This window comes from Cololabis saira, chromosome 22 (genome assembly GCF_033807715.1).
Source record: "Cololabis saira isolate AMF1-May2022 chromosome 22, fColSai1.1, whole genome shotgun sequence".
Lineage (NCBI taxonomy): Eukaryota > Metazoa > Chordata > Actinopteri > Beloniformes > Belonidae > Cololabis > Cololabis saira.
The window spans coordinates 22,761,385-22,785,894 of NC_084608.1; the positions used below are offsets into that span (position 1 = coordinate 22,761,385).

Below are 24,510 nucleotides of genomic sequence, written 5' to 3' on the forward strand. Positions count from 1 at the left end.
TTTTGACATGTGACATGACAAGTGCCGGGTGGGTCAGACACGACCAAATGGTCCAAAGAAAATGAAAAACTGTCCCATGTCTGGGCGATATCTGGCCAAGTTTAGACAGCCAGACTCACCTTAGGTTTTTGTTTTCAGCCAAAATTACTGTAAATGTATAGTATGGGGCAGGTTTGAGCTCAAAAGGTCTTCCCATTCATGCTTCCTTTTAAGACTGAATTTTAAAGTACCTCATAGCAAATCTTTAAATAGTTGTAAATAAGCAGCATTATCTGATTTTCTGATACCATTGCATTAGTCATTTATTGGAATGCATTTCTTTACTGAATGTTATGTGAGCCAACGGCTGACTTAGCTTGTGCTGTGTTATCACAGATGTCTATTGCTATTATGTAAATGGGAATGTACAAAGCAACATGTCCATTGACAAACACACCATTAGTGTTGAGTTAATGTTGTAGGAAACTACACAGTGTTTGGAAAAAAATGTCTTGGTCGTCACTTGAGATTTAAAATTGGGTTTATTAGCATTTTGATATTTGTTTTGTATTTTTGTAATATGTGTGACAGTGAGGCAAAGCTAAGGATACGGCTGTAAATGTGAATTTGTGTATACAAGAATAAATAAATAAATTACAAATAAACACAAAAAAATATTTAGCTTGATTTTAATGTATCACAATGAAGCAAAAACTAAATATGACTTTGGAAATGTACTGGTATCACATCATTCAAATTGTAATAAAGATAAACATTTCAAAGAACAAAGTGGTGACACATAATAACAGTTGAAAAAGGTTTAATAGTCTTCTATTCAAATCATGTCTTTCCTCGGGCTGCTTGGTGGCGCAGTGGGTTAAGCAGCGGCTCATATACCGAGGCTACAGTCCTCCTGCAGCGGTCGCAGGTTCGAATCCCGGCCTGCGCACCTTTGCTGCATGTCATCCCCGATCTCTCTCTCTACCCCTTTCATATCTGCAGCTTGAATAAAGGGCCACTAGAGCCCAAAAAAATCTTTAAAAAAAATTAAATAAATCATGTCTTTCCTGAGTCTTTTTAAAATGATTGTGACTTAATTTACTGAAGCTAATTTCTGTAAACGCTTAACAGATTACCAAACTATATCAGTCCTATAGATATAATTTGCCATATACAAATCCTTAATATGACCAGTAGTTTACACACGAGTGTGGTCTTTGCTTACAATCTGCTTTCAGAAGTAGCAAAAGGCTTATTAATCACAACTGCCATCATTGGAACATTTATGGGACATGCGATAATACTGTACCACAATTTCCATCATCACCATAAAGCTGATAATTTGTTAGAATAAACAACTTGACTGTGATAAGAATTGACCTGAAAGGGATGGCTGAATGCAAAACAGGTAGATAAAAGTATGTTTATGCCAAGAACCCTGTAAGTCTCACAAAAAAATTTGTTTGGAAGGATTACCACACAAAATTACATTAAAAAGCTGAGAATTTACAGAAAACGTATTCAGTAGTTCTTTGTCCAACATTAAAGGAGCATGAGGCAGGATTGAGGCAGGATTTAAGTTTTTTTTTTTTTTTAAGTTAAGATTTTAAGTTTTCTAGTAATAATGTCAGATGAAGCGTTCCAAACCAAAAAGAATGAGCCCTCTAGTGTATCTCTCCGTTGCCTTGAACAGGCTGTGTGCTGCAAAATGTGCTGCAATGGTGACCGGAATTTCCCGCGCTGTCCTGCGGATGTGACGTCAAATGATGCTGCATGCGCGTTCTCCCCGTTCTCCCGTGCCAGCTTCGCTGTTGGCTGCAGTACCCCCAACGGCCGTCGTGGCGAAGGGTGGCGCTAATGAGTCTCATTTCTTAAAAGGAGCCTCATGCTCCTTTAACAAGAAAATTTGACACAATAATTCTGTTGTGTTACAACGAGGAACAAAAGTTTTAATCGGTTCAGTCATGAAATGTTCTCATGATCGATTATATTTCACTTTTTACAGTCTTGTAGAAAGATCCTCCATTTCCTCAACAGAAAGAGCTCCTTCATAGAAAGTTTCCCCGTCTGCTCCTTCACTCAGTAAGGTAATCACTGTTGATAATGTGGCGGTAGGATCCAACAGTTTCACCAAGGGCACGTTCACGCCTCTGTCCTGAAAGATCAGATTCTGCAGAGTCATGGCCTGCATGGAGTCGATGCCCAAAGAGGAAAGAGGTGCCTTGTCAGTCAGGTCACTTTTGTCTGTGCCAATGGTCTCACTGAGCAGAGAGATCATGTATTCTTTTGGTGAGACAGAGTCCATTTGTTTTGAAGGAGACTCTGCTTCTTTGGATTTCTGGAACGCTTCCTCAACTAGTGCGCTGAGGCGCATGGTCAAGGCTAAATTTTGAGAGAGGATGTTGTACCGGATGTTTCTGAAGTGAAACCTGCAAACAGCTTGCTGTGGTCGGTTGAGCACGAGGCACTGCTCCAAGCTCTTATGAATCTCAGTTACATCTAACACCATCATCCCCTTTGCCTCCAGGAAGCGCTGGGTATGCTCTTTATTCAAGAGCAGACCGAGGTTCAGAGCTCCCCAGTTAATGGACTGACCAGGAAGTCCAAGTTTGCGCCGGTACTGACAGAACATGTCAAGGAATGAGTTGGCTGCTGCATAATTTGTTTGGGATGCGTTTCCCAGGAAAGCTGAGATGGAGGAGTAACACACAAAGTAGTCTAATCGATGTTGCTTTGTTGCGTGGTGCAAATTCAACACACCATTCACTTTTGGCTTGAAAACCTTCTCATAAAGTGATCTGTTAAGGGTCTCAATCAACCCATCATGCAAAACAACTGCACTATGAAACACTCCTCTGATTGGACAACCAGGAAACTTCTGACCAATGGCAGTGATAGCCTTGTGCACATGCTCAGAGACAGATATGTCACACTCCATGGTGGCGATGCTGTTTGCACACTGTTTCTCTACATTGTGTATTTCTTTCTGCACTTCTGGTGTGGGCTTGCTCCTAGAGAAGATGATGATGTACCCCCCGCCTCTTTGTGAGATGAACTTGACTGTTTCGAAGCCCAAACCAGAAAGACCACCAGCCACTATGTACACAGCTTTCTTTCTGAACAGCTGTTTTTTTGTTGACAGAACTGGAATGTGAGAAAATATACCACTGGCATCTTTTTCCAGAGCTACCACAGCCAGTTTGTTTGAGCAGAAATATGATGGTTGTTTTCCTGAATGAAGACTCGTGTTTTCAGATTTCATGCTCTGAAAGGTGAAGCTTTCAAGACCAAGCTTTCGGCTCAAGTTTAAGGACTTAAGCCAGTGATAAATGTGTGGTCTTTGCGCTCTTAGGTATCCTTTTTGTAAAAGGACCTGCATCTGAATTGTCTGCACGTGAACACTTTCCATTACACTGTTGAACGCGTCCAGAGCGAGCGAACCTTGCATCTGAGACCCACAGATGATTACAACGTGTTGGATACCTGGAAAGTTGCAAACTTTAGCAGTTAGGGAATCAAATGGTGGCAGGATGATAAATGCATCCACGTGATTGGCATCTAAAAATGAGCCATTGCACTGTGTCACATTCCAACCTGATTTGAAAGAGGTAAGTGCCAAGACTTTTACCAGAGGAGAATCAGGTGTAGAGCAAATGATTCCTAAATTCTGCTTAGTTCTGGGCAACGCTCTATGCAGGATCTCCCATGCCAGTACAAAGTATGAAACACAAGGTGTTTTCTGGAGAAAGGAGAACCTTTTGGTGCTGTAGCACACATCCTCTGGAACTATAAGCTTACTGGAAGCTACAACAGGATAGCAAGAAGCAACATGGTCTCCAACTTTCAGTTTCTTTACGTCTTTTCCAACTGCAGTAATCGTGCCACTGAAGTCAAGAGCAAGCAGCTTGTGCTTCTGAGATGAATATTTGTTCCAGTACAGTGTCTGTCCGAATTTCATGTGTGAGGCACTGACAGGGAAGTAGTCAGATGAATGAACACATATGTTACTGGGACGAATTTCAACTGACGTTTTGCTGATTGGATTGGCTTCCTCACTAAAGTGAATGGCACTCAATTGAGTCATATTATGTGCATCAGCTGTCTGAAAGACACAAGGTTTAGATGTTGCAGAAGTGTAACTGCCCTCTGTTTTCTCAGTGATTTCAGGTGGGGTGTGGGTAATGGATGGTTTCAAGATCTGCCCGTCTTTTACCGCCAACTCTGGGTACTTGCTGCAAGGATATGATCTCAGGACCTCAGACAGAGCTGTAATGTCCTTAGTGGAGATAGTGCTTATGTCAATCAGCTGAAAAGAAAGATCTGGGATCTCTGCAGCAAATGATCTTGTCATGCCAGCAAGAGAAAAACCAGGACTTATGTGATCCACAGTGATGTCAGATGAACAGTAAGTTACTGCCCTTATTGAGTTGGGGAACTGAATCCGCTTCAGCTCTACAACTATTTGGCGGAAAATCTCACAGCAGTCAACCAGATTCTGGAGGATGAATTCAGCCTCCATTGATGTGAGGTCTTCTGTACCCCACAAAAATAACACCTCATCAAAGTTCTGGTCAATATCTGTGATACTGAGATTCTCCAAGAGGGGTGAAAATCCATTGCTTAAGATGTCCTTTGCATATATGAAGGAAACATATCTAGATTGTGGGTCTAAATATTGTTGTAAACATTTTGAGATTCCCAAACAGTCAGAGAAAACCAAAGCCTTCGGAGGAGGAGAGGGGCTGAACCGCTTTGGGATGATGCTGTAAGCATTATGGTAGAAGTATTCCTCAACCACATGAGAGCGACTGCCCAGATACCTGATTATCACATGCTTCACCTCTACCAACACCCTGCCTTCCTTATCGTCAAAGCAGCCACATACCTCAATGTGATCGGCACCCATATCGGTTGCTCTCAGGTAGACAATCATTTCATTTTGCAAGGGTTCAAACACTGTCATGCTTCCTATTTTTGCAGGAAATCCTGGCCTGCCAGCAAAGGTGTGCTCCACTGTAACAGGGAGAAGCTGCATCAGATAGTCCAACACAACAGGGTGAATGCAGTAATCATGCAAATGAGGCCGCAGCACTTCTGGAACTGAGACAGCAGCGAAAGCCTCCTTCAGATCCTCCCCATAGTGCACATCTGCTCTGTTCTGGAAGACATCTCCATATTGAAATCCTCCTTGAGAGAGATATCCATAAAACTCCTGAAAGCTCATCACAGATGTGCATCGTTTGTAGATAGCACTAAGTGAAATGCACTGCTCATCAATCAGCCTCTCTTTGTTTGAAACCACCGTACCTGATGCGTACACTGCAGATGAGGAGAGTACGTTGAAACTGGTTTCCTTCTCTTTTTGTTCAAGTTTCACTTTCATCTCAGACGAGTTCTGGGCGAAGACAAATGGACTGTGAAAACTGACACTGACCTCCAGCAAATTGAGAGGTACTTTTGGTTTGGCACTGGACTGGTATGCAGCTAAACCCAACTCTGCGTAAAATGCGCCAGGAATGATGGGTACATTATTGTGCTTGTGCTCTTTCAGGTAGGAAGTACAGTCAGATATGAGATCACAGCTGAAAATGCTTTCACTTCCTGACTGACAGAGCACAGGATGGCTGCTTGCTTTGTTGTTCTGTGCTGCTCCAATTATGACATCTCGATCAGAGCACTCAAACTGATATCTTGGGAATGCCAGCGACACCGTCTCAGAACCTCTGTAGAAGGTATTCCAATCTACATCAACACCTAATTCGAACAGCTTAGAAACAACAGACATGACTGACTCGTGATCCTTCTGTGGCTCCACTGAGGCAAGTACAGCTGTGTTGTTTCCAAGGATTTCAATGATGTTTCTCTGGAGTGCCCTTCTTGGCCCTATTTCTACAAAGACTATGCTTTTCTTTCCTTTAGCTGCTGACCTCAATGCCCGCTCAAAAGACACCGGCTCACGGATATTTCTAGCCCAGTATTCACCTGTGGAGAAATCTCCCTGCTGGACTTCCTTGCCCGTGACTGTAGAGAATAACTCGGTGTCCCGGTCGTTTTCTGTTAAGGTGCCAATTGTCTTCTTGATTTCTGGTAAGATTGGGTCCATCATGTGGCTGTGGTAAGCTGCAGGGACATCAAGAATACGCAAAAAGAGATTCTGACTGTTAGCAGAGTTATTTAACTCCTTATGTAGGCTCTCAATTGCATTTGCATCACCTGAGAGGGTGCAGGACTGCGGGCTGTTGGAAGCAGCAAGGCAAAGTCTCCCAGAGTAAGGAGGAAGGAGAGAGGTTACCTCTGATACAGGCATATTGCTTATCACAAGCATTTTACCGCCAGTAACTTTTTTCTGGAGGATGCTGCGGAAGTATATGACTTTAACAGCATCTCTAATAGATACAAGGCCAGAACAGTGAGCAGCTGCGACTTCACCAACCGAGTGTCCAAGCATGGCATCAGGCTTGACACCCCAGTGCCTGAGTAGGGTGGTAATCCCAACCTGGATGGCAAAGAGTAGAGGTTGGACAACATCTGGGTTTTTGAAGTCACTACTTTCAAACTCACTCTCAAGTGTGTCCAGGATGTTCAGAGTACTCAGATCTTGGAAAAGGTGCGTAATCTCCTTGATCTTTTCTCTGAATATAGGCTCGTTTTTCAGTAGCTCTTTGCACATACCGTGGTAAGTGACACCATTTCCACAGAAGACAAACACTAATCTTGGATCAGAGAGGGCTGGTCTAACATTTTTGCTAGCAGTGGATCTTAGCTTCTCCTTGATATCACCTACAGATGATACCAAAATGGCTTTTCTGTACTTATGTTTCTGGTGGCTTCTTCTGCAAGTTGATGTGTACAAGAGGGACTCTAGTTCAACTTTGTCATCGGCCTCCAGCTGTTTTATTGTGTCTTCCATCATCATAGTCAGAGATCTTGTGGAAACTGCTGACATGGCAAAGTATTTGCCTTTCCTCTCATTGCTTTTCTGAACAACATTTGACTGTATGTGCTGTTTGACAATGGCATGTGCATTTGTTCCCCCAAAGCCAAAGTTGTTTACACCTGCTACTCTTGTAATGGAGGATTCCCATTTTTCTGTCTTTTCGGGTATCCTAATGTTTAGGGCTTTTGCATCAACACTGGACATTTCATCCGAGTAGAAAACTGAGGGAACAATTGTCTCATGTTTCATCATAAGGAGTACTTTAATGAGTCCAGCCACTCCAGCTGCAGACTCAGTGTGTCCGATGTTGCCCTTCAGAGACCCCACCAGCAGCGTCTCTGAACCTGGGGGTCTGGCTTTAGAGATGATGTTTGAGATGCTTCTCACCTCTGTTGGGTCTCCTACTGGGGTCCCAGTCCCGTGGGCTTCTATGTACTGGACGTTTGCAATGTCAGAGGCTGAGTAAATTCTTTGCAGCAGGTCCTCTTGTTGTGTCATGGACGGTTTGGTGATAGGGGTGACCGAGTGACCATCTTGGTTGACTGCAGTTTTGATGATGATACCCCAGATGTGGTCATGATCTTGAACAGCCTGTAAATGAACAAGGACAAAAATTAAATAGCTATTACAATTAAAACTAGTGTTAGAGTCTAATCCCATCTCAAAAATGTCCACCTTTATGATGCCTAATAGGGACAAATGAGAGGTGACAAACCAATGACCTCATTATCATCAGTGATAATGTTATTGAATAGATAACCACTTTTAAGGACCTTGGATACAGCTGGACTGTGTGATATACACCTACACTGGTCAATGTGGGTACTGATGTTATGTCTTCATTTTACCACAATTAGATACACAATGACATGTTGGCTTGACTCTCTCACAATCCAGCATAAATCAAGATTTGTAAACATGATAAAAATGGGTCTGAAGGTTATAGGCCAAAAGGACAATCCTCCCTTTCAGACCATATGCAAAGGTTTAACGGTTAAAACTAGCACACGGGATCCTTGTTGATACCATCACACATTTGTTATTTCACTGATTACCTTCAACTTTTGAATGTAAGACTAACTGTTTCAAACTCTCTTTCATTCCAATGAACAGATAGGCGATTTTGTGATGATATATTTGCAATATGTATTTCACTTATAACATTTTATTTTCTAATTTATATTTTGGAGAATTATGAGAATGGCTATATCCTGCATCACAATACTTTAGTGCACTTTAGTCATCGTTCAGACCAGGCAGATGTTATTAACGTACAACTCCCAGTTTTTCATTGAGCTAGCAAAGTGGTGCAACATTTTTTGGCTTTTCAGTTAGTTTTTGGTGTTTTATAAGAGCTCAGACATAAGCTTCCACTGTGGCACAATTAAGTAAATCTTATCCATCATCGATAAGCTCAGATTGATATGTGACCAGAGGTTATCAATGATAGTAACAGACTTCAATGGCTTTTTCGATAACATCATTATCTCCGGACAGAGCAACCTCCCAGATGACTAAATCACTGGCATATTGATCACACCTTATCTCATATCATAGCTATTAAGTGGGTGTCATTAGACGAGATAGCAGCAAAAGTATAACCATGGGGCCTTTCACAATGTAAGAATAAGATGACACCTCACTTCACAATAGCTGAGAAGTCAGTCAGTCAATAATGGTCTTTCTTCCCAGTAAATTTCAAGTGGTAAAATACCCTATTGAAGATAGAAATGTTTATTAGAGCAACATTAGTTGTAGTTCCCCAATTTGGGTTGCTCTCATCCACATGGACACAGAGATTTTTTACGTTAACACATGGCATACAGAGTTTTACTACTTGAACTTGGTGCTTTGTATACTTGGTGATTAGAAATCACAAGAAAACTAGCAGTTTCTTTATGCACTATCACTATCAGGGCAGTCTCTTCCACCTGTGGGCTTGTGAGCAGGTACGGCTGCAGACAGTGCACACTCACAGTTGCTCCTTTTATCAAGTTCATTGAGAGGCGAAATATGTTTGGTGTCCTGGAATGCCCTTAATTCAACTTTTCATATTAATTATGCTCATGTATTACGCTTGTTTTTTGAATTAGGACATTTTCAGGCCAGAGGTGGAATGAAGGGAGAAAAAATATGTTTTTGTGTCCTGAAATGCCCTGGATTCCCAAAACACAGTCTGCACCTGCTGTTTAGTATTATTGTAACTGTGAGAGAAGCGCTTGAGAACTCCCGTGTGAACCAAGACCAAGCCTTAGCGTGAGAACTGGCAGGCGGGGGTTGAAGGGGCAACCCCCTCCGCAAGGTGCTGAGTAGAAAGGTATAGAGACGCGAGAGCCGGAAGTCCGGGTTTAGAGTCAGCTGCGGGTCTAGTGCACGGCGCCCAGCGGGTTTATGGCTGCTCTCTGCTAGGACTGTTTCGGCTCTCCAGTCTCTTGTGTCGAGGTAAGAGTATCAAAGCCTAGCCCCTGTTTGTGTTGTTTGTTGCTCTGCTTTTTGCGGGGGATAACCTGACACAGTTATCCTAGCAAAGGGCAGTTGTGTGTGAGTCTTTTTGTGTGCACTGCTTGTTTGCTAATAAATGTATTCATATCTTATAGCAAAAGCGAGTGTGTGTCTGATTCATTTTTGCACAGCCGACCGCTCCCGAGCCTAAAGTGAGATTTCTCCCAAAACATTCATCTAAAGGAACATGTTCTAGTAGCAGTGAAATGGTATACCACATGTGTGGTATAATTTATGTAATAATTGCTCGGGGGTCATGTTCTGGGTCTCTGGAAAGCGTCTAGAGACAACATCTGTTGTATTAGACGCTATACAAATAAAATTGAATTGAATTGAATGTGTGCCCTGTAAATTGTCTGCATGGCTACAAATTGTCAGGTGAGTGGTTGTCCATAGACGGTCTTCGGGACATCTTATCACAAAATGAGTGTCATGCACACCCTGTGTGGGCGTGTTTAAAATTACCAGAATTTTAACTGTGTTGTATACATTTTGAAATAACATGATAACATAATGGTGACAGTTGGTGTTTTTATTATTCTCTGCATAGTCCTATACCTTTTTCAGGGGTTTCAGAAGAACTACCCCACAGCCCTCCCCTCTGCCGTAGCCATCTGCCCTCCTGGAAAAGGGCTTGCTGGTTCCTCCAGGGGAGATCATCTTCGCCTTACTGAGGGCTACAAACACTCTTGGCTCGATGATGGCGTTGACGCCTCCGCAAAGAGCCATGTTACAATCGCCTGATCAGATAAAACAGTTATAATCTCTTAGTATTTTAATGGCATGTTGTAAATAAACAATATCGCTGCCTTTTAGTGTCACAGAGTCAGTTAGAAATGCTGCTACAGACCGTGTTTAATGGACTGGCAAGCAAGATGAAGAGCCACCAGGGATGAAGAACAGGCACAGTCTATGGACATTGAGGGTCCAGTGAAGTTGAAGGTGTAGGAGACTCTGTTTGCTGCGATACTCATGGCGAGTCCGGTGCCGGTCCAGTGGTTGATCACACTTGGGTGCACATGTGCAGCATTTGTTTCATAATCTCGGTTCATTAACCCTATAATGAAAGCAACAAAAAACACAAGGGGAATTTGGTGGCTCGTCACCCATTCAAAATTTGACGGGATGTGTAAGTAATTCATTTAAAATGTTTGGTGAATAATCACAGTTGGACATTTTTTAGGGATTCAAAACTTGGTGAATATTTATTTGAAAAGCTTGGCTCAAGGATGAGCAGACAGATGTCCTATCTTGGCCTACGTTTTTGTACATAGCTGGCCCAAGCTATGCGAAACCCAAGAAAGATACATAGCTAGATAGCTAGATAGATGACTAGATAGATAGATAATGACTTTATTCATCCCCAAGGGGAAATTTTGTTGTCATAGCAGTCCCGTATAAATACGGTACAATAGAAAAATAGAATAAAAAAAAAAGGAGCAGGAGATGCGGTATTAGATTATGTATGAGAATATATGTTTATTCAAGTATAACCCCAACAGAAGGAATTTACCGTAAATGATGAACTGAAATGACACACCCAAAAACCATAAGAATCGTATAAGGTGAGGAGTCAGTAAACCAGCGGTGTAAGTGTGGATGCGTGAGACATGGTGTGGTGCGTGTGAAAAGAATGGTTCGAGCAAAACTGAAATAACACATGGAGACTACAGGAGGGAGTGAAGGTCAGGTCTGCCTCCTCTGGATCTCTCTCTCAACTGGCAGGAGCGTGGCATGTAGGAGACACCGGTGCTCTCCATTAGCCAACAACGCCCCACCCAGGCTCACCTATAGGGTGACACCATCCACTTCTCATAACAATACTGTGTGAGGGGCATCACAATCAGCAAACGATTTTTTTCCTGGCTTACCAAAAAATACTCCTGTTCTGGTCCCGCTGGCTTTCTCCATAGGGATCCCAGCATTTTCTAGAGCTCTGTAGACACACTGAAGGAGCTGTTTTTGTTGAGGGTCCATTTGTTCCACTTCACTGTCACTGATGCCAAAAAACTTGTGGTCAAATTCATTAAACCTGCAAACAGTCAAGATCATGAGGAAATGAGAGATGATACACATAATGAAATACTGTCTTTGATTCTGTAATTGCAATTGCAGAGAATTGATCTACAGTTGGCCTATGAGTCAAAGGTTTGGCCACACCTGGTGGTTCTGGGCATAGGTGTCCAAACCTTTCACAGATACTTTAAGTTCTTGGAAAATGTGATTTGTTCAATCCAAACTAAATGTTTCAATTTAAAAGTAAAGGCATTGTCAACCTTAGCATTAACCATAATAGCATTTACTGTAAAGGTACAGTGAAGTAGGATCCACTTAGAATAAAACAAAACAAAATTAAATAAAATTACATGAAATAAAATGAATTCAATTAATAGCTTATATAAGGTTCCTAATAATGTCAAGAATTTTAAAAATTATTTTGGAAAAACGTTCTTTGGTAACAAAATATTTTACAAAGTAATGTGAATATGTCTCAGATGAATTTTAATGCTTTAAAGGTTTAAAATAATGTTCAACATGTTCAAAATGACAGTACGAAAACAATAATGATTAATTAACCAAGAAAGAGCTTCTAAGCCACCATTTGATGTGTTTTTGGTGTGTGGACACCACCTTCACCACTTTTAGTCTTCAAAAGTCTTTAATCCATAATCTTGTCATACTCATGTTTTTGTTTCAATTTGTTTGAATGAGTGAATTGGATTTAACGACTGAGCTTTTCTATACTAACACCTCAACACATCCCATTTGTTGGACTTTACATAGTGTAAAGAAATATAAAACTGTGAAGATGTTTCAATTTGCTAGAAATACATTTAGATGTCAGTTTTATGTTTATTTGTTTTATGTTAAGCACTTTGTGTTGCATTATGTGTATGAGAAGTGCTATACAAATAAAGTTTGATTTGATTTGATTTGATGTCAATAATCTTTCGTAAAATGAAGAAATATTCACACCTTCATCCCAAGATGAACAGGTATGCATCAAAATCAATATAGCATCATGAAAGGGAAAGAAAATCATACACATTAACAAAACATGACGAAGTTCAAAGTCCGTACCCATCAATGAGAGCGGCCTTGGCTGTGCGGGATTTACCCAGTTTGGTGTCATCAGGATCATACCAGCTGGCTAAGTCAAATCTCTCTTTGGGAATCGACACAGAACAGTTTCTCCCATCCACCAAAACCCTCCAGAAATGGTCAAGCCCTTCTCCTGTTGGGAAATCATTGGTGGTCAAAAAAGTAGTCTGATCATATTCTGAAAGTTTTGGATTAAAGAAAATACAGCGTGTGGGTTTTTTAAACAAATTTTATGCGCAGTTACTGTATGAAGATATTAAGTAAGTATGAGGAATTATGAGGTTCATATCAGAGAAGGTTAAAAAATAATAATTTTGCATTTGCACAATTTGGATGAAGTTTAGAGAAATGTTGAATTTCAAAGGTTTATTCAAAGGTTTATTAAGTGACACATTGTTAAGAATTTTCACTTTAAAAGAAGTCTTCAAATAAATGTAGAAGTACAAGTATGAGAAACGAGTATTTCTAGATGTAATAGAGTGGAAGTATTAGGTGACTTGGGGTGAAAAAACTCAAGTAAAATACAGATACCAAATATTTTACTGAAGAACAGCCCCTGACTTGGTTTTTGTTCCTTTTCATTACTTAAAATATTAATAAAATATACGTCAAACTTTACGGCTCCATGACATTTATGTTACGTTATCATCATCTAGAGATTATCTTAAATACTGAAATTTAGACAATTCATTTCATGATTTGTTTGAGAATTTTTCCAAAAATACTGAAGGAGATACATTTTGATTTTTTTAAACTATGAATCACAATTTAAAGGTGGGGGGAAATCATCAGTAAATAGTACTTTAGTCTGTTAAATATTAAAAGAAAATTACTGGAAAAATTGCAGGGGGTATGCTGTCATTTCCGGTCACTTGCTTTTATGCAGTAAGCAAGGGACCCTTGCTTACTGCATAAAGTTTTGAGATGGATTTTGTGTTTGCAGAAAGAGTAATATTATTCTATAATTCATTTTTTTTAATGGAATTTATTCCATAAAAGTTTGCATAAACTAGAGGATATAACAAGATTATGGATTATTATGGATTATGGATCACATCTGACGGAGAGTCAGAGGTTTCCATTGTGAGATAGAATGCAACATTCCATCTGATTCAGGCTAGAAAAGCACCATAACTTGATCTCAAACTTCAGGTATTTAAAGTAAAACCATAAAGGCAACAAAATGGCAACAAAAGGCATTCTTGGACACAATGGTGTGAAATTTGCATTTTCAGAGTAAACATTGTACATGTGAGAGAGTTAAAAATGAAAGAGATTTCTTTGGAAATCCTGTTCTGATTTTTTTTGTTGGTTTCTCTGAGGCATCTGAGCTACTTTTTCTCCTTTGGAAATCTGGTTCCTTAGAGAGTTACATCGTGAGAGTGGGAGGACAGATTTTCCTCCATTTGACAAAAAAAGTAAGAGATTTACTGTGGCTTCTAGAGAAAGTAGAAGTTAAATATCGAAAGCTATAAAACATACGAAAAACAAAGTTTCCAAAATGTTACTACCTCCTGGAAAGTTGCACCCAATCCCCACCACAGCAATGTCATCTTCAGCTTCTTCCATTCTGACTGACAAGCACAGAAACAGCAGATATTGACTTCTTAGTGCTTCTTCACACCAGCACAAAACAGCGCGGTCACCATTCTAACCCCACTCATGTCTCAGCTCACCTCTAAACTGTGTGATTAGTCCAATTTAGCAATGCACCAGTGCATCCTCACATCCATCCCACTTAGTGTTTCCCTTTATGATGTTATCTCCACCAGACATGCAGCTGATTCTTATAGCCAGCTTCTTTACTTTATTAAACATTAATGAATAATTGTATACGTGGCCATGGAGATGAAGGACTCCAGTGCACACAATTTATGGTGCCTTGCAAATGATAAGACCACGTTCAATCAACATGTTATACAACAGGGTGACTATGGGTCTTGTTTCACTGATGCTTATCATTGTTGTACCATATTTAATCATGTTTTCATTTATTTCAAAAGAATTTTACAATCAAACTTTTGTCGCTTTTTTTTTTTGCATAATTTACGTTGGATAATAAACTCATAATTAAGGAGCCATCATTGGTTTACTTCAGAGCACTATTATGTTGCCATGTAAAACTTATGTAGTCTCAATTTTGTTGTTTTGATTACTTATATGTTGAGGTTAAAGTATTTATATCAAGTTGCAACCAGACCAAGTCTAGTTAAAAGGGTGAAATATTGATGATCGTTGAACCCGGTCAATCCTCGTCAAATGTCTTTACACCCACTTTCTGCTTCTTTTTGAACACAATGATGCAATAACACTATGTGAAAAGTGACCTTTTGGACACATTATGCAACTTTAACCAATGCAACCTAAAGTTAAACCTAAAAAAATAACTCAGAAAATCATCAAAACAAGGCAGCATGGTGAACTGATGGTTAGCAGTTGCCTGGCAACCTCACATGGTCCAAAAATATGTAGGATGGGCTAACTGGTGATTCCTGCAGATCCAGATAACCCTGAATAGGATCAAGCAGGTACAGATAAAGGATTAATGGATCAATGCCATCCATTTTTGCATTTCAGGCCTACAGCATATTCTAAAATAAGTTGTTACATTAAAGATTTTACCCATTTTAAGACTCCCATTCCTTCTCAAACGACCTAAAAGCCATTCTACCATTGAAGAGACCAAGTAATTAAGTATTTCAGTTGTTATTTCTGTAAAGGGGGGTAAAATGAGGCCACGGCTCTTGGTAGTAATAAAATGAATTGTACAATTCACATGATCAACCTATGTTCAAATTGTTAATATATAACAACTTTTGAAATTATTTCAAGGAAAATCATTGAATTATTGTCCAAGGAAAATTGTGAAATCTTTATAATTTTCACTTATTGAATTCAGAAAATATTATGGTTTAATTGTCACAAAGGCAACCACAATCTGATTATTAATCGCACACACTTGTACTCTTTATGCTACATGCCAAATGTTTACAGTCCAGAGTGGAAGAATCTACGAGTGAATCAGCCTCTCTGAATGCTACCTGGTCAGGAGTTGCAATTACGCAAATAAGATTGCAGTGTGGGTGGTAGAGATGCTGCTCCCCGTTAAAAACAGAGTCAGATTGCTGCGAGCCAGTCTACAATATCTTCCTCCTGAACTGAACGCAGAGGAAGGTTTACAGACACACACAGAGCTGGAAAAGGCTTCAAAAGCCTTTCGTGACACCTAATTGTTCATCACAAGGACTAGCAATCTGTCCAGTACGTTCACAGACAGTGCTGAAGAGAAACACATAAAAACAGAAGGATTCAAGGAAAACATATTTTGTTTTTCCATAAACAATACACATTAATTCACAAAGATACTCAGAACAGGGCCAGCTAGGCCACCCTGAGGGACCACAGGACACATCACCGATGATACAAATTATTTATTTTTGGCCCGAACATACTTTGATTTTAATTATTTAAGTATAAAGCATTTGAAAACATAGACAAGATTAAGGATTATAACAGTTAACTGCTAGAAAAATCATACAAATCCAGTAAAATGTAGAAAAAGACAGAAATCACATGACTGAACAGCTGTACTCTGAAATTGTATCAAAACATGAGTTACATCAAAATAGATAAAAATGTATATTTGTTTTAAGGCTTTTATTAGAAATACTTAGAATTTAAAACCTATATGCATATACAAATATACATGCAAGAACTGTTAGAAGAATATTACATGGACAGCACATGAACATTAAGACAGTCGTTTTCCTGCGAATAGTGTTTGTGAAACAAGACATGCTGAATTCTTAAAAAAAAAAGAAAAAGCAACATATGAGGGTGTAAAAGCTTTCTTTTTGATCTAGTCAGGTTTATTCCCATGATATGGAGAGCATTCGGCAGCTCAGCTCCCACAACTTCTGAGCCAAGTCGTCGTCTTTTCCGGCAGCGGAGCAGTTGGAGAGAGCGCAATCGCTGCAAGAAAAGATGCATTAGATAAACAACTTTAAATTCTGTTACTCGCGCTGTAGATGCGTAGGACATGATATCTCTGCAAGACACTGTTATGTGATAAAACACTCAGAAAGACAGAAATGATTTGCTTTGAGTGATCTTGTTGTCCTCCACATTGAAGTTTCATAAAACTTCTGGATGTCAAAACCCAGTACCTGTAGTATCCACCGCTCTCTTTCTCCAGTGATGGTTCCACGGCACAGTAAATTGTCGTCTGAGCTCCCTGGACAGAGTTTTTGGTGAAAGGACTGGCTATTTTCATGAAGAACTGCTCAAAGAGGCTCAGGTGACGCCACAAGTCCGTCTGAACGACTCCAGGATGGAGAGAGTACGTCGTCACGTCGGAGCCTACACATATGTAACTGATTAACAATACATTTCATCACAAACCAATTTGTCTTTTTGTTTACTAAGTTTTTGTCAAAGTAAAATACCTCAAAACTGCTAAAATGACAGAAAAAAAGCGCAAATACGTGCCTTCTAGTCTTTTAGCCAGTGATCGGGTGAAGAGGACGTTTGCCAGCTTGCTCTGGGCGTAGGCTTTGCTCTTGTTGTAGCTCTTCTCACTGTTGATGTCCTCCAGGTTGATGGAGCCCCAGGCGTGAGCCATGGAAGACACATTGATTATCCTGGCTGGGGCCGATCTTTTAATCAGGTCAAGCAACAAAGACGTCAGCAGGAAATGACCTGGAGTGGGAGAAAAGGCTTTCAAATTTAACTCTGGGATACCAGAATTGAGAATTTCAGAGAAAAAAATGGCCTTATGGCCTTTAATAAACACAATTTGCATTGCTAAAACTTGAAGCAAATGCAGACAAAAAACAAAGAAATTGTCTCCTGAATTAATTTCATGCAATATATATTTTGATCTATAACAAAAATGGGTATTTGTGGTGAAATGTTCCTAATTTCTAACCATGCCATCAAATGATTTGAATTTTATAGCATGAATCCATGATTACAAACAAAAGGAAAAGCAAGAATGACATGTTTTAGGAAGTCTTTCAGCAACCACATGCCACAGAGAACAGCATCAATACTCCTTGGCGTCAATATTGTTTTTAGCAGTACGTTATTTTAGTGGCCTTAGTTGTTAAAAATGGTGGCAGAAACACATTAAAAAGGCCCACAAACCGGGTCTCAAAGCAGAGGCAGCTACATGAGGACAACAGCTCAACCTGGTGATCTATCAGTCACCTCTTCACTAGATGTTTTTATGACGGTGGTTCAAGTCAAGTCCAAAACCTACCACAGGTTAAGACCTGATGAATAAAGACTAGGGATACAACTTAAACCATTTTCATCCCATTCAACGCCTTGTTGGACATAGAATGAAAGTGATCACCTCCAGCAACTTTGTATTGATCTCCTTGCTCTCTTCGCTTCTGTGGCAATAAGTTATTTCAAAATAAAAACAGCAAAACACCCAGTTTTGTCCCTGAACATCAAAGCCTCGTAAAAACCCAAGAGGGAGTCAGTATTCTGATTGTTTAACAAAAGTGGTTCTTTCATTTATCAGCTTTTACATATTAGAACATGACTAAAAAGAACAACTTATATGAACAATAATACCTGACATGCCAAGCACTGTTAATTCTTCACAAAAACTTGGGCAATTTACAGAAGCATGAAAAATGACTAATTGCTATTTCTACGGGAAATAAAGGGATAAGCAGAAGCCAGGTGCTACTGTTAAAATACACTTGAATAAATCAATCATCAAGAGTAAGCACCTCCAAGCTTTAGAAGTTTAAAGGTTTGTGCCTCTTAAGTGAACGAACTGGAACAGTAATCTCTGAACTGAAGACAAACTTAACCGAGTGCTGACTCCTGGGTCAACACAGACACCTAATACCAACTGCCAAGCATGGTGGTGATCATTTGGGTTTGTTTTGAAGCTATAATCAACGCAAAGCAATCTGTCCAACATTTATAGCTTGGCCAGAACTGGGTCATGCAACAGAAGCCCAGATGTTAATCCCTTTCAAATGCTGTGGCAGAATGTTTCTTGAGAGAAGAGGGAATTCCTGCAAGAATGCTGTTATGACGGGGTCAAATTTTTCCTCAACTATGTAAGAGGTAATGTCATGCAGGAGATATTTAGTTTCAAGGTATTCGTGCTGAAGGTGGGCCACTACAGGCATTTGAATCATGAGATGAAGTCATTTATCGACACACTGCTTCGGCATCTTGCCTTGATTTTTGCAAGATAATAAGATGGTTTAATATGTCATTTGAGTTTTTTTTTGTGAGAACCGAACACGGCTCACCTGTGGAACACCAGAACCAGAATCCGTCAGGGCTGCTGAAACTCTCATTTGCTTTAAGTCAAGGTTAAAAACCTTTTTGTTTACTGCTGCTTTTCAGTAATCCACCATAATGCACTGCAACCTTTATTTGTTACATTTCAGTTGTTTATTTTTAACTGATGTCTGTCTTTTTTTAATGTCTGCTTGTAAACTCTTTTACTTTTTAATAGATTTTTTGAAATCTTTTAATGGAAAGCACTTTGAATCGTCTCATCCATGAACTGGGCTGCACAAATAAACTTGACTTGCCTTTATTGACAAGTGTGTGGGGAATGTTACTGTTTAACAATCTGTATGGACGTTACAATAATAAGAGAAGAAAAAATTTTAAAAACTAAGTTGACAATTTTTAAATAAAGTAATCGGCAGTCTTGGCGTGCTCACTCAACAAGAGTAAAAGTGTGTCACCGGGTGCCAGTCCAAAAAACATATCAAAAAATCAAAATCCGACAGCACTCACTTGAAGTACAAAACTTTAATATATGGTAAATCACTGCGCAGCAGCAGAAAATCGGACGCGTTTCAGCTTACAGCTGTCCTCAGCGATGAATGATTAAGTGGGTGTCACCCATTTAACAGAAGCCAGCTGACTCTGATCAACACTGAACCAATCAAAATAAAAACCATACATCAATCATGGAAGAGCCATGAAAATATTTAAATACAATAGAAAAAATAGAAAATATGAGTACATCAAAGAAAAATAACAAATTGATACAACTAGAAAGATGTTTAAGTAGGCCACAAAAACCAAAGAATCAACTAAAACAATACAAGATAATGTGCATAGATCTATAGTGGCATCGGGAATAGATATGTGACTGTACAATCACCATCTACATATATTTTCATGGCTCTTCCATGATTGATGTATGGTTTTTATTTTGATTGGTTCAGTTTCAGTTTCAGTTTGATTGGTTGGCTTCTGTTAAATGGGTGACACCCACTTAATCATTCATCGCTGAGGACGGCTGTAAGCTGAAACGCGTCCGCTTTTTCTGCTGCTGTGCAGTGATTTACCATATATTAAAGTTTTGTACTTCAAGTGAGTGCTGTCGGATTTTTAAATAAAAACACAAAAGAGCACAAACCAACAATAAGTCAACTTCTAAACTATGACCTTGCCAAAAAAAAACAACAAACATCTGTTGCAGGATCAAAATGCATACGTGAGTTGAAGGATTTGTCAAATCTGTTATCAACCGTTGATGTATAAGCAGACAGTTATAAATAAATACAAAAATTAAATAAATACATCAATAAACTGTAACCATGCGCAAATGTGACAGGTCAGTCTCATCTAGCCATTTTCACGGAAGTGAATGAGGTTCATTGTATATGATCGTTGTGCCTCCTTGTGGTCGTTTGATGATGAGCTGGGCTTGCAGGGTTTAAAACAAATGCCTAGTGTGGTATCATACGAGTACCACGACTAACGTAACGCTACAAAAAACAATGGATGTCATCCAGCAGGTCTTTTTTGTTATGCTTAGCTTTTGGTTCTTTGCATGTACGAATCATGCCATGTTGTATAAGACAAGGTTGCAGGTTGCAAACAGAAACAGCTGAAAAGAGAAGAAAACGTGTTTTGTCATGGGCAGTGACGTTTTCCTGTCCACCAATCAACGGAGTGTATTGTGTGACGCCAGTAGCTCCACCCTAACCGTATCATTATCCTTTGGACCTACAACTGAAGAGGGCAGTTTGGGTCGATTGTATGGAACCCTTTTATAATGGAAACACAAAATAAAGTTCCCGACCGTATCAGCTAGGACCCAACGGTTTGTAATTATTTGAATATGTGTTTCCATAAGCGGCAAAGCTTGAACTTCCTCTGATCTACCAATGTTGTTTTTCTTCTGAGTTACAATTCAGACAAACAAGAACAGGAAACTAAAAAAGAAAAAAGAGTTTACCCATGTGATTGACGCCGATCTGCATTTCAAAGCCATCTGCCGTTTTCCCAAAAGGACAAACCATGACGCCTGCGTTGTTGATGAGGATGTTGAGTTTTGGCTCATCTGGAGGAGTGGGGCGAAAAAAAAAATCATGAAAATGCAAAACAATGCAGCTTTTAGGCACCTGTGTGTGCTGGTTATCTAAGCAACAAACTATTGTACTTTTAATGATGGCTTCTGCAAATTCTCTGATGGATTTGGTGTCTGCCAGGTCAAGCTTCATGCACACAACGTTGTCGCTGAGGGAGCTATCGATGATTTCTTTCAAAGCCACTTCAGCTTTCTCCATGTCTCGGCATGCTATGATGATCCGAGCCCCTAAAGAAACAAACAAACAAAAAAAACAGCAATAATTTGTAACTGCATGAGCAAACAGTATATATGCAAACAAACAAAATCAACAGATATACAGGAAATTTGTTGGAAAATGGATAAACAGCTCCCTCTAATGACCAAAAAGTGTGCTGCACTTCATATTTAGAAAAAATTTAATTAACACAAAATGACATGAGCATATAAAACATAAAAAAAGAAGCAACATTTAAATTATACTTTACTTCTCAAACAAGGATATGAATAAACTAATGTCTGCATTATTGCAGTGAAGTGTTTTCAGGAGCCACATTATCAATAAAAATATTAAATTATTATTGCAGCTTGTTAAAAGTCACATTAAAAAAAGCAAACTAATTCACAGCTTGCTCCATACATCTGGGAACGGAGGAGACCGGCTACTGGAGTTCTGGGCCAGGAGTGTTGTCCCATCCTTGCCTGATGTAAGCTTTGAGCTGCTCAAACTGGATCGTCATTTTTGTTGTATCGTTTTGTATTATGTTGCGTCCAATATCTTCCACTGGTGAAAGGTCTGGAGTCCAGACGGACCAGCCCAGCAACTAGACTCTTTTACTTTGAAGCCATGCTTTTATGTTAGTGGGTGGAGTATAGAGTGAAGCTTCGTCTTGCTGAAAGATGCAAGACCTTCCCTGAAAAATACATGTGGGCGGGAGTCTTTGTTGCTCTAAAGCCTGTGTTTATTATATAGCATAAATGTTTCCCTTTAAATCCCATCAGATTACCGGCCTCTAATTTAAGGACTGATAACAAGCAAGATGGTCTCCCTCCCTCTCGTCTGGAGCACGTGGTGACCATGGCTTTTAAAAAGAACTTCAGATTTTAATTTATCTGATCACAGGACCGTTTCCCACTCTGCCCGAGTCTGTTTTAAATTAATGTTGGCCCAGAGAAGACGGCAGCATCTGTGGATCATGTTCATATTCATTTTCCGCCTTGTCCTATGCGCACCGATTTCAACAGATTCTCTGAAATCTTTTGATAACATTATGCATGGGATAAGCAAAGCCTTTGCTTTTTTGTGCGGCAATTTTACTAAGGAAGATGTACCTGTACCGGTAATTGTTTCATAAACACTTCAATGCAGTTTTGTGCAGACTGGTGAACCTCTGCTAATCTTCACTTATGAGAGGCTCTTCATCTTTAAGATCTTTTTTGTCACCCAAATGTCACTGACCTAATGTCCACGCAGATGTTTCTTTTTAGTACCACTGATTTTTCCAGCCCGTTGTCCTGCCCATGTTCTAACTTTGTATTGTAATTGTCTATGCTTCCAACGGTTTGCAGATTTTGACCAATGTATAAGGTACCGATCCAGTTCTACGGATGCAGAGGCCATGAACTCTCCTCCTCCTTTTGCATCTGTTGACAGTAGTCTGTGCAACATCAGAAGTCCACTTCTACTGACTAAAGACAAGGTGTCAAGGAAGGGAAAGGGATGCTGCAAACATACATTTCTTTTAAGGTCAAAACTGCATTGACACCTGTCATTTTGGCTCCACAATAACAAGTTTACACTCCTTGCTATCCAACAATAGACTGAAGGTTGTTTTTGAAGCCGGAATGTCCCTTAAAGTTTGCTGAAATTTCTTTCAAGCTCGCCCGTGTCTGGAATGTTGGGCAAGTGTCTGTGCTTACATGTTCGAAATGTGCTGTAGAAAAGAAAGTTAGAAAGTAAACAGTTGTTAAGTATGACAAAGCTGTTGGAGGAGTGCTGGCTGGAACTGGTGAACATTATACTCAGTATTCAGGTTATACATTTGTTTAATGTTCAACAGCATCTGAAAAGCGCCTGAAAACACATGAATACGTAAGAGCTAATAAAACTGGTGTTGTAATTATTCACACGGCTACAAATATCAAAGGGATTCTGAACAAGAGTGTCTTTCTTTTGAAATAAACCTTTAAAACTTTCCAGTTCCACATCCTTGAGCTGTATGTGCTGACTGTGATTATAAAACAGATAACTTTTTTATAAAAGAAGGTCTTTCATAATTGAAAGGGGATTAATCTGTGATGCATTTTGGGCTTTGTCAGTCTTGCTGGTCATTGACACTGTCTGATGTGACATCATGTGTTGCAAAACTAAATTGTGGGTTTTTCTATCTTTGTATTACTTGTCAATGAAAGTTAAACTTCCCCAGTTGCATATCCGGTCACATAGCAATTTGAATATCAATGGCTTGTCAAATGCAACAAGTATGTGTGTCCTGCCAGACAATTACAAACAGAAGCATTGTAGACAAAACACAAAAACAAAACATTTAAAAGAGACTCCCCAGGGTGCATTTGTAATACCAGTGGCCCTATGGAAGTCAACACAAAAGAGCAGAAACACTTCAAAATGTAATGACATTGATGCAATTAACTTTTCTTTTTTTTTTTTTTTTTTTAAAGGAAAAGATGAAACGTTTCAATGTTTTAAATGAACTGTACCTCTCTTTGCCAGGTCCATGGCGGCTTCCTTGCCGATGCCAGTGTTGGCCCCGGTGATAACCACAGTCTTGCCATCAAGCCTGGCATCAGAAGACCAGGCAGCCCGGAAGAGATTACTGCAATATTGAGAAACCGCAGCTGTGCTTTCACAAAAGGCGTTTACATGACCAAGCAAATTCACAAAGTAACATGAAAACTCCCTGTTAGTCCTACCATTTATAAAGGAAACGTTTATCCACAAACATTAGCCATCTACTTGGCATTATTAAAGCTTTTTTTTATATAGACATTCAATGTAGGTAGCCTATATACTTACACAATATGTTAGGAAAAGGGGTTAAAGTAGTTTTTTATCGTGAAAATAAAAGTTTTCTCACCTTAAAGCTTGCATGTCAGTTTAACACACCAGACAGCTCGATACTAAAAAAAAAAACCAACCCAGAAATACCTGGAAACCTGACAAACCTGACCAACTCAAATCAACACTGTTGGACGGAGCAGGCGGCGGCTGCGAGGCGGAACTGGCACATGTAGTCCGCCTCCATAGGCTGGACTTTCAGCCAATGGGATGCGAGAAAACCGGATTTGGAGTATTCTGATTGGATAATCTGTCCTCTGGGGCGGGTCCCTTTCGGGTCGGGGATGATGGATTGTTATTATGGGTTGCACCGGTTGGGTGGAGAGTCCAGGTTTAACTGTAACCTATTTGAGACAAACACACCTTTGTATTTGTTTATATACTATATAGTAAAAATAAAACTACTACTACTATTATTATTAATTTTTTTATTTTTAATCAATGAGGCAGGGTTCAGTTATTCTGCTCCTCACCGGTGGAACAAACTTCCTGTAGACCTGAGGTCTGCTCCAACTGTCAGCTCCTTTAAATCAGGCCTAAAAACATTACTGTTTACTGAAGCATACT

General features: G+C 39.6%; 2 protein-coding genes across 2 annotated transcripts; both read right to left on the bottom strand.

Annotated features, from left to right (window-relative positions):
* Positions 1-1,978: 1,978 nt before the first annotated feature.
* On the bottom strand, positions 1,979-14,089 carry LOC133423379 (phenolphthiocerol/phthiocerol polyketide synthase subunit C-like). Its single transcript, XM_061713564.1, has 6 exons — positions 14,032-14,089; positions 12,500-12,653; positions 11,290-11,450; positions 10,269-10,475; positions 9,977-10,158; positions 1,979-7,507 (listed from the first exon to the last, which is right to left on the bottom strand). The coding sequence occupies exons 1-6, from the start codon at positions 14,087-14,089 to the stop codon at positions 1,979-1,981; spliced, it is 6,291 nt and encodes a 2,096-aa protein (XP_061569548.1).
* Positions 14,090-16,120: 2,031 nt separating this feature from the next.
* Positions 16,121-24,099, bottom strand: rdh12l (retinol dehydrogenase 12, like). Its single transcript, XM_061714037.1, has 7 exons — positions 23,963-24,099; positions 23,586-23,701; positions 20,961-21,116; positions 20,757-20,861; positions 17,009-17,218; positions 16,687-16,879; positions 16,121-16,492 (listed from the first exon to the last, which is right to left on the bottom strand). The coding sequence occupies exons 1-7, from the start codon at positions 23,974-23,976 to the stop codon at positions 16,390-16,392; spliced, it is 897 nt and encodes a 298-aa protein (XP_061570021.1). The 5' UTR covers positions 23,977-24,099; the 3' UTR covers positions 16,121-16,389.
* Positions 24,100-24,510: the final 411 nt, after the last annotated feature.

Excerpts from the sequence above, each read along its gene's own strand:
- rdh12l (XM_061714037.1), bottom strand. Across the intron at positions 21,117-23,585 it reads CATGGACCTGGCAAAGAGAG|GGGCTCGGATCATCATAGCA; the intron begins GTACAGTTCATT and ends TTGTTTCTTTAG. Across the intron at positions 17,219-20,756 it reads GATCGGCGTCAATCACATGG|GTCATTTCCTGCTGACGTCT; the intron begins GTAAACTCTTTT and ends CTCCCACTCCAG.
- LOC133423379 (XM_061713564.1), bottom strand. The coding sequence starts at position 14,089 with ATGGAAGAAGCTGAAGATGACATTGCTGTGGTGGGGATTGGGTGCAAC. Across the intron at positions 10,159-10,268 it reads TTGCCAGTCCATTAAACACG|GCGATTGTAACATGGCTCTT; the intron begins GTCTGTAGCAGC and ends TTATCTGATCAG. Across the intron at positions 7,508-9,976 it reads TTCTGAAACCCCTGAAAAAG|GCTGTTCAAGATCATGACCA; the intron begins GTATAGGACTAT and ends GTTCATTTACAG.